This window comes from Peromyscus maniculatus, chromosome 23 (genome assembly GCF_049852395.1).
Source record: "Peromyscus maniculatus bairdii isolate BWxNUB_F1_BW_parent chromosome 23, HU_Pman_BW_mat_3.1, whole genome shotgun sequence".
Taxonomy (NCBI): Eukaryota; Metazoa; Chordata; class Mammalia; order Rodentia; family Cricetidae; genus Peromyscus; species Peromyscus maniculatus.
Genome location: NC_134874.1, coordinates 9,693,975 through 9,707,655, shown reverse-complemented (window position 1 = coordinate 9,707,655; position 13,681 = coordinate 9,693,975). Strand labels below are relative to the sequence as shown.

Below are 13,681 nucleotides of genomic sequence, written 5' to 3'. Positions count from 1 at the left end.
AGGATGCACTTTCCTGAGCCCAGCCCCTAGAGGTGCTCCCTCAGGCATTAACCTTGACTCCTGGAATAATGGGAGAGTTGAGATCGGTCTGTCTGCTCTTTCTCTGGAAATGTACACTGCAGCCGAGCACCGGATTCTGGGTCAGGTCTGAGACAGTATGTATGGAGCATTTACTGAAACCGCAAGGCAGGGTCAGTGGGAAAGCTATGATCTCATCTCTTCCAGCAGAGCAGACACCCTGGGCCAGGAAGAGACAGGCTTTGGAGGGCCAGCAGCACAGGGATCCCCCCCCCCCCCCCCCCCCGGCACTGGGACGGGAACATGCCCTTCTCTGCAGACTCTGGACATGTTCTGGGATTGCTGTCAGGCCCAGGAGCTGCTGGGAGCAAACAAAGGAGCCTTTGTGTATGTGAGAGACAGGGTGTCACTATGTAGACCAGGCTAGCCTCAAACTTTCAGAGCTCTGCCTGCATCTCTGTGCTGGGATTAAAGGCGTGGCTACCACTCCCAGCTTTCAGGACCTAACTCTTAGCCACACCTTCATCACTGGCCCCGATTTGCTTGTTCTGAGACAGCATCCTACACAGCCCAGGGTGGCCTCAGACTTGATATGCTGCAGAGGCTGACCTCAGACTTCTGATCCTCCCGTCTCTGCCACCTCTGAGTGCTGCTGGGATTGCAGGCGTGTGGCACCATGCCCAAAGTTTGTGCCCAGTTCTTAACAGCGATGGACACTCATGCCAGGCACTCTCAGTAGTGTGTGTGTGTGCACTCATTCTTAGGAACCTGGGAGGTAGTTGCTGCTGTGGATCTATTTAAGCAGCTTATCCAAGGTTGAGCAGCTCAGGTGGGATGGAACCAATGGGTGTGTGTGTGTGTGTGTGTGTCAAGTGCAGGCTAAGGGTAGACAGCCAGCCCATGTCACTCCAGAGTCGGCTGTGAATGTAAGCTTTCTAGATGGTTCTCCCGGCAGAGATTCCCCCTTCCTGTCACCCTCCGTGTGGCTACCGAGTCCCAGTGAGCTAGAAGGACACCCGCAGCCTTCCCTCACCATCAGCTCTGCTTCCTTTGGAGACAGTGACGTTTCCGCGCTCACCCCAGAACATTCTAGAAAGTTCCACTCCACGCACCACTGGCCTCCCAGCCTCCCCCACGGTTCTTTCACTCTATACACAGGAGAAGAGATCGGTCCTGGTCATCTTGTGGATTCTGGCCTTCCTGGCGGGGAACACGCTGTATGTCCTTTACACCTTCAGCTCCCAGCAACTCTACAGCAGGTGAGAAGGGGGGATCTCCAGGCTTTGGGGTGCACAGCTGAGTGCCGTTAAGTGAACAAGGACACCAGCCTCAAATTCCTCCTGCTGTCTCACACACACACACACACACACACACACACACACACACACACACACACACAGAGAGAGGGAGGGAGAGAGAGAGAGGGAGAGGACACCAGTGGATATTCAACTTTACATTTTCAGTTGTTACATGAAGGAGACGAATCAGACCCCATGGAATTAATTCTAGTAATAATTTCATTGAACTGTCAGCCTTTCATAACTGTGGGTTCTGCACCCATGGAGCAGATACAAAGTACTCGGGAAATGGTCAAATCTGGACTGAATGGCATGCAGGCTGTGTCCTGGCTGCTACTCTCTGAACCATACTGCAGGACCACTGTTTACATGGTATTTACATGACATTTACATAACATTTACATAGCACTGGGTATTAAGAGCCCTCTAAAATCTGGCTGGTGGGGGTGTGTGAGATTGTTTGCAAATCATAGACAAGAGTCCTTAGATTCAGGCATCTCTGGGGCGTCCTGGAACAAATCCTTCACGGGCACCTAGGGATGACTGTATACCCAAAACGTTATTTTGATATACAAGGAAGCTGAGGCAGGAGGATTTGACGTTGGAAACTAGTGTGGGCCACAGAGTGAACAACCTTGTCTCAAAGAAGAAGAGAGGGAGGTGGGGAGAGGAGGGAAGAGGAGGGGAGGTGGGGAGGGGAGAGGAGAGGAGCTGGCAGAACTGGGGGAGAGGCAGTGATGGTTTATTGTGTAATAGGTTCCGGGCTTTGGTGAGAGGAGACCCGGGTGGTAGTGAGAGCTGTCCACAGTGTGAACGTGCTTGTGTGAAGTCTCACACAAATGATCGGGGGAGGAGATTTCCCATTACTCCCGTTTTTACTACAATTGGGGGAAAAAAAAATCCATATGTCCCAGCATCTCTTCCTGAGGGGGTAGATGTTTTGACAGCAGCAGTTTGTTAAGGATAAAGAGCGGTGCCGTGGGCGGAGTGACTATCGCTTCGTCGTGGAAAAAGTGGAAATCTTAGGTTAGGAGAATCTCACCAGAATCTTCTCACGACAGGATGGCGGTCAGAAGGGTTCCTGTGGGGGGAGGGGGGAAGGTTAGACTCCGGACAGGGTGCAAACTCAAGGTGGGCCCCCCGGCTTGGGGATCACGGCCCCCTCGCTGTGAAAACATGCCTGCGGCAGCTGGGGCAGAAATGGGGAGGGGCGCTTCAGAGCAGTCTTGGGGGTCCGTCTGAGCATCAGTACAATCACACCCTGCACGGTCCCGTGGTCCAGGGTCCGTGGTCCTGAATGCTAAGGTCCTGCTGAAACGCAGAGGAGGTGGGGTTCCCAGGCAGCTGGAACCGGTTTCCCACTCATGCTGTTTTCTAGCCACCACCATGTTCTCGGAAGCAGACTCAGTGCCTCCATCAGACCAGGGCAGAGCCAAACTGTCAGCACAGGAGGCCAGCAGGGAGGGCAACAGAAAAGACACAGGGCCAAGACCTTGTCCGCTCTGGTGCCGTCAGTCTCCAGTTGTATATGAGTGGTTCCCGCAACCATAAAGCCTGTTGTTTCCTGGTACTGTAACGGAGTCCCTGAGGCCGGGCACTTCGTTTTTTGCGACAGGATCTCAAGATGTAGCTGGGGATGGCCTTGAACTCTCAGCCTGGCCTACATAGCAAGTCACTCAAAACATACAAATAGGGGCTTGTGAGCTGGTCCAATGGTTAGAGCTTCCTGCCCCTGTAGAGGACCCAGGCTCAGTCCCCAGCATGCACACCAGGCAGACTGCAGCTCTAGTTCCAGGAGATCTCATGCTCTGTGGCCTCTGGGAGCACCTGCAGGCAGGGATTGCACGTGAACTCATGCAGGGGCACCCATACATACGCATAAACAAATCTTCAAGATAATAGCAGAAAAATACCAATAACCCTCTTCCTCCCCCTAATATTTTATATGTAATCACTGCTGTTCTTGGTGGTGCCCAAAGGACAAACTTGTAATAAAGTAACAGGAAATGCATTAACGAGCAAAGACAGTTTTAGAGATGAGTGAACTTGGAGTTTGGTCATGGGGAAACACTTTCGTATTGCTGCCTGAACCAACCGCCACCGCCACCGCCACCACCACTACCAAAAGCAAAGAAGAGCCATCCAGACAGAAGGGGGCACATACCTGTCATCCCCAAACTAGGGTGGCTGAAGCCGAAGGTCAGGATGATGGTAAGTTCAAGGCCAGCCTGAGCCACATAGGAAGACCATGTCTCAGCAGCAAGGTTTACCTGAGGTGGACGTCAGCCAGTGAGGTCAGTGCCTCAGACTTGTCCCTGGAGGCCAGGAATGGCCACTGAAGCTGGACCGAGAAGTCCCACAGAGACAGAGCTGTGGTTGTAGAAGGGCACTGAAGTCAGCATGAGGAGCTACCAGTGTGGACTCTCAGGGTGCTAGAGTGCGGGCCTTACCCACACCCCTGGGTTCTCAGGATGCTAGAGTGCGGGCCTTACCCACACCCCTGGGTTCTCAGGATGCTAGAGTGCGGGCCTTACTCCACACCCCTGGGTTCTCAGGATGCTAGAGTGCGGGCCTTACTCCACACCCCTGGGTTCTCAGGATGCTAGAGTGCGGGCCTTAGTCCACACCCCTGGGTTCTCAGGATGCTAGAGTGCGGGCCTTAGTCCACACCCCTGGGTTCTCAGGATGCTAGAGTGCGGGCCTTAGTCCACACCCCTGGGTTCTCAGGGTGCTAGAGTGCGGGCCTTACTACACACCCCTTTCTGCCCTTCCTTAGGTTTCCCAGGGATTTAGAAAACATCTCTCTCCGTGTTTACTATGAGTTTCCCAGTGATGGAGGAAGCAGGTAGGAGCCTTGCTGGCCCCTTGCTCAGAGCCTCTAGCCCAGAAAGGAGAGCGGAGAGAAGCCAGTGCCCACCAGCCTGGCTCCGATCCTAGTGCCATACTCTAGCTGAGGCAGCATGAGCAGGTGACTCCACCTCTCTGTGCCGAGGCATCCTCAGCTCGGATGGGATACGCTTTACACCTGCTCCGTCCTCCCTAGAACCTTCGGGGAAGATGGGATGAGTTGAGCTGAACCAAGTAAATAGCGCAGGGTCGGAATGGCAGAAGGAGCCAAGATGTTTTTACTGCTGTTAAAATTGTGAATGGGATGTTGGAGCGCAGAGCCAACGTGTGGGCCGTGGACCGGGACCAGTTTGGAAACTCTCTCTCGTCTGCCTGCCGTGAGACAAGCAGAGCAACCGAGCGAGAAATTCGCAACGCAGAGTCCTAGACAGCACATTGTGTCTGCAATGTGCTTGACTGTGAACAGGTGAAATGGATTGACAACGTGCCCGCTCCTGCGCAGGTGAAATGGGTTTGCGTCCTTCCTCATCACGGGTGCAATAGGTTTGCAGCTTATAGGGTCACACACAGGCAAATGAAATTGTAAGCCGCCTGGCACAGACAGATGCAGTGGCCGACAACGTGTCTGGTCGTGCACAGGTGCCACGGGTTTGCACCCTGAGTAGCTCCAGTGTGCGGCACGGATTCGTGGACAGCATTCCTTGCAGCCAGGTGGCCTGGCTGCACATCCACCTCTGTTCCTTGCTGTCGACTTTTCAGTGGACCTATGCAGATCTCATCTGCTGGACCTGGGATCTGAGGTCCTGAAATAATGGGGCAGACTAAGTTTAATGCTGTAGACGGCCTTACGTCTGTTACAATGTACTTTTATATAGGAATGTAACAAAGAAAGCAATGATCCAAGGAAGGTTGTCTGAGTCCAGAAAAACATGTAAATAAACACCAGTGAGCACTTGCTAAATATCAACAGAGCAGCCCTTTCCCAGAACTTTCTCAGGACAGACAATTTAAACACAATTGTCTTGCACGTACTGTAGGCTGTGTCTAGGGAAGCATGAAAGCCAGGCAGAGGACCATATCCAGATTCAGGGCACACTGACCAGATTGGGTTCTATAGCTGTGTCCTGACATCCAACAAGAATAAACATGTATTATCAATTGAATGTAAATGTTTGTCCCAGGAGGCACGAAATCACGTCCAAGAACAATCCAGGGAACAAAATACACCTGAGGTAAAAGGCCCTCTGCCTTTTTTTTTCCTGGAGCCTCTCTCACGGTTCCCCGAGGCATTGTTCACCATGGGTCATCTCTTAACTGTGTTCAGACACTTGTCAGTTGCATGACTCAACCATGTGCCTCACTCAGTTTCCTTATCTGAAGAATGGGGGTAGACGACAGTACAGGCCCCAAGGGTTACCTCTGTCACCACGGCAAGGCAGGGTCTGTAGTACATCTGTGATCATCCAGGCCTGGCAGCTAAGCTAGGGGGAAAGGAGGGAGCCCCGATTTGCTGATGGCACTGAGTTAACTTGACGAGCTTAGATGTGAATGCAGGTCTCTCTGGTTCTGAATGTCCTTGTACAGTCAGTTATCTTGTGACATTAAGCTTCAGCTGTCATCTCTGAAGTGGAGCTAAGCCATGCTCACTGCAGAGCCCCTTGTGGTGGGGGGAGGGAGGGTTAATGAGATCCACAGAGGAAGGACCTTAGCGTAGGGCACAGGACTTTCCTCTCCATGCCTCCTCTCTTCCCTCCTTTCTATGAAGACTTTTGGATACATAAAACTAAAGGGGAGGGGGACAAGATGGGGAGGGGGCAGGATGGGGAGGGGGCACACAGTAGGCAAAACACAAGGACTTGTGCTTGATTTCCAGAACCCTAGCACTGAGGAGGTGGAGGCAGGGACACCCCCCTGGGGCTCGTTAGCCAGCCAGCCTAACCTGGTTGCTGAGTTCCAGGCCAGGGAATGATCCTATGTCACAAAAAGGAAAAGAATGAAGGTGGATAGGCTTCTGAGGGACACCTGAAGTTGACCTCTGACCTTCACATACATGCAGGTGCTCGTCTGTACACACATATGCACCTGGACACACATGAATACATACAACAGAATGCAAACGGAGGGGACCTTTATGATGCTCCAGGCTGATACTGTCATTTAATCCTCAAGGGAACTAAGGCTCGGAGAGATTGAGAGTCCCATCTAAGGTCACAGGGCCGGTCAGTAGTAGATGAAGAAGCAGGTGGGACGCCAAGGTCGGTGTGCTTTCTGGCGGTGATATTTGTGAGGTCCCCTTGTGAGGGAAAGCTGACAGGAACTGATTCTCTGAACATTCCCCCAGCCTCATATTCCTGAAACCCAACCTGGAGACACTGGATTTCTTTGACCTGCTATGGATCGTGGGGATCGCGGACTTTGTGCTGAAGTACATCACCATTGCCCTCAAGTGCCTCATTGTGGCCCTGCCTAAAATCATCCTGGCCGTCAAGTCCAAGGTAAGCGCTGGCTGCTGCCACCCAAGGCCCTAGTCGCTGAGCCAGCCTGGGGTTCCAGGCACCTCCTGGAGGAAGAGAAAACTGGAGCAGAGCTAATTCAATCCCCGCCTTCTGCCCACCATGATATCCCTTCATCTGCACCCCTCAGTACGTTTCCTTCAAAGCTTTCCTTGATAGAATTTTCATCTGATTTTACCTGAGGGAGGGAAGCAAAGCCTGTCCATATGCCCTGGTCCTGCATCTCTCAGAAAAGGGTGATAGAGCGTTTTTGACTCTGTACATTCCACGAACTCTTTCTGTAAATGTGACTGATCCTCTGAGGGGAAAGGGCTCTGCAATCAATTAGTAATGCCTGCTGTGGGCAAAGGCGGGGAGTGGGAGCAGTGATGCTTTGCAGTGCACAGCAAGGGAAATGCTCCAGGGTGGAGAGTTCTTGAGGAATGGCCTTTAGAACTCAGAGGACTGCCACTGCCCCTCATGCCGAGGACAACAGTCTTGAGTGACAACTGACCCAACTCACTAGGGGTCAATCTTTGAGCAGCGTCCTTCCTCTGTGATGTTGAGGTTTTCTTGGATGAGGCCCTATCTCTGTGCCCTAAAACAAGGCCAGGAAGCATCAAGACAGAGAGACAGGGAAATCAGGAGAGGAGCCACTAAGCATAAAGGAGCCCAGAGCCACCTCTGCAGACTTGCCCAGACTATAATAACCGTGGCCTGTCTAGTGCATGCCATGGTCCTATAGGCACCATGAACTTCATCCCAAAAATCCAGCATGGCCAGTGGATAGGCACAAGGGCTTTCAGCCTCAGGCACATTGGTGTCTGGACTCAGCCAGATTCCTCCCTGTCTGTGTGACGCTGGGCAGATAACAGAACCTCTCTGAGCTCCTCACCTGTCCACTGTGGGAAATCATGCCTCCCGTGAAAAGGGCTGACCTTACGGGAATGAGAAAGTGCTTTGCCTGAGCCCGGTGCATAGGAAACCGCACACAGAGTCCTTCGTGGCACAAGTTCATTGTCCTCCATCCAAAATGCTTGGATTACAGGTTGGGTTTTTTTTTTTTTTCCAGTTCTTAGACTATCTGCATATTCACAATGAGGTATGTTGAGAATGTGATCTGGGCATAAACATGGAACTTACCTGTCTCGACCCCATGGCGAGAAGGTGGCGTCAGACAGTGCTGTTGGCACACCTGCCTCCCATTGCAGTGTGTCAAGGGAGGTCAGGGCGAAATTTTCCCCTTGTGTGTGTCTTCATGTCTGAGCTCAAACGGTTGCAGAATTCCGGGCCTTTGGGATGTTGTAGTTTTGGGTTGAGGTACGCTCCACCTGCACCAATATGACTTAATCTTCATGACACCTAATCCAGGGGCTTTTCCTGATGTTGCGGAGTCCTGGCCAGGTGCCCGTTTCTCAGACTTCGTGTTCACTGTATGATGGCTTTGTGCTCACCCAGGGTTTGGAGGCTCCTACTTCCTGTCTCCTCCAAGCTCTAGTAGGTCCAGTGAGTGAGAATCCAAGAGTCATATTGTCTGCCTCGTGGAGGCCGTATGCCCCAACCAGGAATAGCTTACAGCCATCAGCTGCTTGGACAAAGTAGGCCACTTCGTACAGGAATACCAGCCTCGGCCAGCCACCTGCAGGCACAGGGCACTTCACCTTTGTGACCCTCCTCTTGTCCCTCAGCCAAGCATGGAGCCCAGCAGGGCAGGCTGGGGCTGAGGCTGGCAGACACAGCTGTGCCCCCTCCCTCCTCTCACCCTGTCCCTGCTGGAGCCTCCTGGCTCTACATAGTCTGTAGGGTCAGCCTGGAAGGTGGGAGAGGCTGAGTCCAAACCAGAGCTTGTGGTTGATGCTGAATGACTCCTGAGAACAGACTGTGAATAGAGGTCATTTTTCCTGCCCATTCTGGCTGCTATCAGGAGCGACAACCAGCATTTGCTGGTTGTGGACTTGATTTCACCATGACTATCACCCCTTCGTAAGTCACCCCTGTGGCGACTGTGACACTGGGTAGCTTGGTGACTTGCACAGAACAATAGTCAGAAGCCAAAGAGCAGTCAGGACTGTTCCTGTGACTTCCAAGTATCTGAGCGTGGAAGTCACCCCCGAGACTGAGCGCTATGGCTCTCTACTGTGGGTGGGCAAAGACACTGTGCCCATATGACACCAGAGGCAGGAGGGCCTCCCAGCGGCTGGCTCATGGTCCGTCATGTGTGGTGACACATTAGTTGTGTCCACTGTCATGTGCCTTGTCCTCTTGGAATTCTCCTGTTCTTGTCCCTGGGAGAGGGGTCTGGTCTGTCAAGTTCCCCTTTTGGATCAGCCCCCATGTTGCTTAGGGGATGACCAGTGAATGAGTTTCATGCTGGCACATGCTCCCCTTCTCCCTGCCCCCGCCATCCATCTGGCTGCCAGCAAGGGAAGTCTGGACTATGGTCACTTGAGGAAGGCTTTCCCAGCACAGGTGTGGTTGAGACAAACAATGGGCGGGGTTTCTGGAATGGACTGGGGACCTCCTCCAAGCCTGGGCGTCTTCTAGCTGCTCTGGATCTCTGAACATGATCCTCCATGAGACCATGGCTTATGTTCACAACCTGGGAATGACCTTGAACACTGTACCTTGCTTCTTCCTGGCAGGCATCGACTTCTGTCTATTTTGTGTCTTAATTGACTCTAAAGTTGAGCCTCCTACGGTTTCACTGCTGTACCCTAAACTCTGCTGCCATGAAACCGAAGTGGCCTCTCTCATTTTCTCCTTTCTGACCTCCTTGTTCGAGTCCTTGTGATCAGAGCGGTCTTTTCAGACAACCCATGTGATGGCTCATCTCATCACTTCTCTTTGCTTCCCTACATCTAAGACTCTCTGTCCCTAGAAGGGAGTAATGCATCTAGCTTATTTGTTGTTGGACCACAGCATCTCTATGCATTCAGAAATATGGTGCACGCATGCATACGCACGTGTGTGTGTGTGTGTGTGTGTGTGTGTGTGTATGTGTGTTAGAATGGATGCATATGTAAATATACATGGATGGATGAATTAGATGAATGGGAGTGTAATAGGTGGATGCATTGTTTATGATAGGCGAGTATATGAATGAGAGGAAGGGAAAAAATGAATGAATGGATTAATGAATGGATAGATGGATAAGGGGGTAGATGAGAAGATGGATAGGTGGATGGGCAAAAGGAAGGATGAGTAGGTGGGTGGGTGGATGGACAGATAGATGAGAAGGTGGACAGAAGGAAGGAAAGGAGGATAGATGGATGGGTAGATGTATAGATGGACAGATAAGAGGATGGATGAATGGAGGATCTAGCCAGCTGTCTTCTCACTTCCTCTACTCATGACAGCAAAGCCAGGATTCCATCCTCAGCTTGATTTTCTTAGGTGTGCAGATGTCCAAGCAAGGCAATCATGAAAACAGACATGCACAAACAAGCAATATTCCCTCTGTGCCATAAAAGACTGTGGGAACTCTGGAAGGACTCTGGAGGCCCAGCCGACAGTCATGATGGCCGAGCACTACCAAGCGATCCCCAGGAGCCAGGCATGGGATCCAGCAAGAACTCTACAGAGAGGCTGCCGGGGTGGGCTGAGGTGAAGGCACAGGGGCATCTCAGGCAAACAGTGGACAAAGCCCTTCCCTGTGGCAGTTCGAGTCTCCCAACACATTGTCGTCTTTGGTCTCATCCGCCCTCAGGGAGGAGGCGCCCTGACCTCTCGTCCCACGGACTGAACTAAGTCACATGGCAAAGACTGCAGACCTCGTGGTGACCACAGGCCAGTCACAGAAGAGGGGGTGTGGCTCAGCCCTTCGCTCAGCAGTCTCTGCTCACAGACGCCTCATAAGGCAAGGGCAGTTAGTTGTCTTGGGCTTTTAAAATATTTTATTTGAGGTACAACTCACATAAAGTTAACTATTAATCATTTGAAAGGGTGTCATCAATTCTGTGACATACGTACAGTGACAGTGCAGCCAGCATGCCTGTGTAGTTCCAGAACATTGCCACCACCCCAGAAGGAAGCCTGCTTTCACTAAGCAGTCAGCCCAGACTCCTCCTGCCAGCCCTGGGCAACCGCTAATCTGCCTTCCGTCTGTGGATTTGCCCACTCTGTACAGTTCCTGCATACAGAATCACGTCGTGGCTGTTAACCAACATTCATGTCTTCAATTTCATCTGCATTTAGCACAGGCTGGCACAGCTCACTCACCTGGAATCGTAGCCCTCAAGAGGCAGGGGAATCGAAAGCCCAGGGCCAGCCTGGGAACAGTGAGACCTTACTCAAAAGGAACGAAAAACAGGATTAAAAATGGCACCGTGGGGAAGAGCACTTGCTCTGCAGACAGGAGGTCCTGGGTTCACATCCTAGCACCACATGGCTGAGGTGCCTGTAACCCCAGCATTACAGAGCACAGGCAGGCAGATTCCCTAAACAGCGAGTTTCCAGTTCAGTGAGAGACCCTGTCACAGACAGTAAAGGGGGAAAGCAACGGAGGATAACTCCCAAGATCCTTCTCTGCCTTCTCTGGCTGAGAACCCCACACTCATATTAGTGCATTACACACACACACACACACACACACACACACACACACACACTCAAGCACGCACGCACGCATGCACATGCACACACACACACAAGAAAACACATCACCACCACACTGTAGCATGGCTCAGCTTTCGTTTCTTTCCGTGACTGGTTCCCTGGGATAGACCAAACGTTCATTTAGCCTTTGCCCTTTGAGGGACTTTGGGTTTTTCCCCAACTTCTGGCCAGTGTGAGTAATGCCACTTGGAACATTTCGTGTGTCGGAATGCAAATACGGTTTTTCTGAACAAATTTAGTTTCCTAGATTTGGTTAGTGAGCTCTTTGGGCTAGTTAAGAGTCAGGTCTATGGATACAAAACCCGTCTGCCCCCCATCCAAGCTAGAGTGTCTTCCCTCTCCTTCACACGGCACTGCTTTGGACTGGGGGTGGATGTGGGCCCTGACACCCTTCCCCATACCTCTGAGGTGTGGTGACAGTTATTAATGCCTCCCTGGCAACTGTCCAGCTCCTTCCTTGATGATTATTATTTTATTCGGAGAGATTAATGTGCCAGGTCAGAGCGTAATCCAGCCTGTAACAAGTGATGTGAATGGCCCTCCCAAGATAAATTGCAGGCTGGGAAAAGGTCCGCAGCCTCTCCTTGCCTGTCTGAGAGCTCTCGAGAATCCTCATCAATCCTTGTCCGGGAGGAAGAAAGCCACGGGTGTTCCTTTGCAGCTGGGGTGGGGCGGGTGGGGGGGGAGACACATCTGTCAGGGACCCCTAATGGCCCTCAGCACAGATGCTCCTGTGCTGGCCTCCACGCCATCCACCCAGAGAGTGGCCTGGTTGAATATTGCAATTATGATATTGGAGACCCCCGGTATTTGGTCCCGTTTGATGGCCTGACGTGAGGCTGAGTGTGCCACCTTGCCGGGGGACTTGGGGAGTGGCTTCCTTTTCTTCCTCTTCTCAATCATCCTTCTGCTGTGACCAGTTCCCCAATTCCCTCATGCCTCCTTAGCACAAGGGGGTCTGTCAGGAACCCTCACAGAGGGGCCCCTTGGTGAGTCAGGATCCTTGGGGTTAAAGATGGTGGCCCAAATGAGTTAAAGATGGCAGCCACTGACCCTCAGCCTCAGCTCCAAATGGCCACCCTGGCCTGGTGTCCTGAGCTGCCATTTGCTTAAGAGTTTCACTGTGTGTATCCTGGGCTGGCTTTGAATTCCTAGTCCTCCTGCCTCAGCCTCGTGAGTGCTGGGATTCTGGGTGTAAGCCACCACACCTGGCCCTGAGCGGAACCGCCATTTGTCATCATAAACCCATTTAATAGGCTGGGGTGTAAGTTGCTAGAGCGCGTGCCCACATCGAATTAATCAATTAATTAACCGCATATAATATATACAACTCATGTATCTTGGGCCCGCCGGACCTGGCTCCTTCCCCACCTCTCTCCTCTCCCACCACCTAGAGCAGCTCCTTGGGGACTTTGCATTCTCCTTCTCAGGCCCCTCACCCTTCCTGTCCCCTCTGCCTGCGGCAGCATCGCCCTGCAGTTCCCATGGCTGTGTCCTTCCCCAGGTTCCGTTCTCTGCCTCCCTGCCCTGCGCTGTCGGCATCACGGACTCTTCCTCCTCATGTGTATCGGATTGTTTTGTCTACCCCCGCCCCACCCTGCGTCACCTCCACCAGAGTGTGAGCTTGGGTGCTCGGGAACCTCAATGTCTTGGGAGTTTCTGTCCCGAGCACGGTGTAGTTGCTATGAGCTGAGAAGACCCTTGCCCTAGTCACTTGTCAGGGTTGAAGCTGGGCCAGCCTCCCCCTCCCCAGGGTCCTGTCTGGTTCCGGTTGACTGATGGTTGGGGGGGGGGGGCGGCCGTGCTGCACCCAGAAGCCGTAAACCTGAGCAGACGCCTTCCTAACCACGGTGCACCCATAACACACACACACACACACACACACACACACACACACACACACACACACACACACACACACCGCCAACACACCTGTTCTCTCTTGTTTGGTTGGTTCTAATCTTGTATGACACTTATTTACGGGGAGGGCGCATGCGTCCGCAGTGGACACTTGGAGGTCAGAAAGACAGCTTACCGGAGTCACTCCCATCATGTGGGTCCCCGGGATTGGACTCATCATCAGGCTCAGCGGTAAGCACTGTTACCCACCCAGCCATCTGACCAGCCCTTGTTTCTGGCACTTGGAGACAGGGTCCCACTGTGTAGTCTAGGCTAGTCCTCCTGTCTCAGCCTTCTGGGTTCTGGGACCACAGACGTCCTCACACCCATTGGTCCCCTCCTGCCCCTAATTAAGAGGCTGAAGTAGCCTAAATTGACTTGACACCATCTGTCCCACCCACTAGTCCATACTACCTTTCTTTTTATTAAAAGAAATTGCCTCTTGGCCCAGGATTCTAGAGCTATGCCGGGCCCCATATGGCGGATACGGGGCCCCTGTGCTCTGTACATGTG

The 13,681-nt window shown here is 52.4% G+C and overlaps 1 protein-coding gene across 3 annotated transcripts in view; it reads left to right on the top strand.

Annotated features, from left to right (window-relative positions):
- The window catches only part of Rnft2 (ring finger protein, transmembrane 2), a 59,766-nt gene that overhangs the window by 12,947 nt on the left and 33,138 nt on the right, over nt 1–13,681 (top strand). For 2 of the 3 annotated variants that reach the window (XM_006970803.4, XM_042268476.2), the window contains exons 6-7: nt 1,177–1,277; nt 6,505–6,658. In XM_006970803.4, coding sequence (XP_006970865.1) covers nt 1,177–1,277; nt 6,505–6,658 — 255 coding nt within the window. Of the gene's footprint in view, nt 1–1,176; nt 1,278–6,504; nt 6,659–10,048; nt 10,524–13,681 lie in introns of those variants that run through there. The other variant, XM_076561086.1, reaches the window with a different exon arrangement.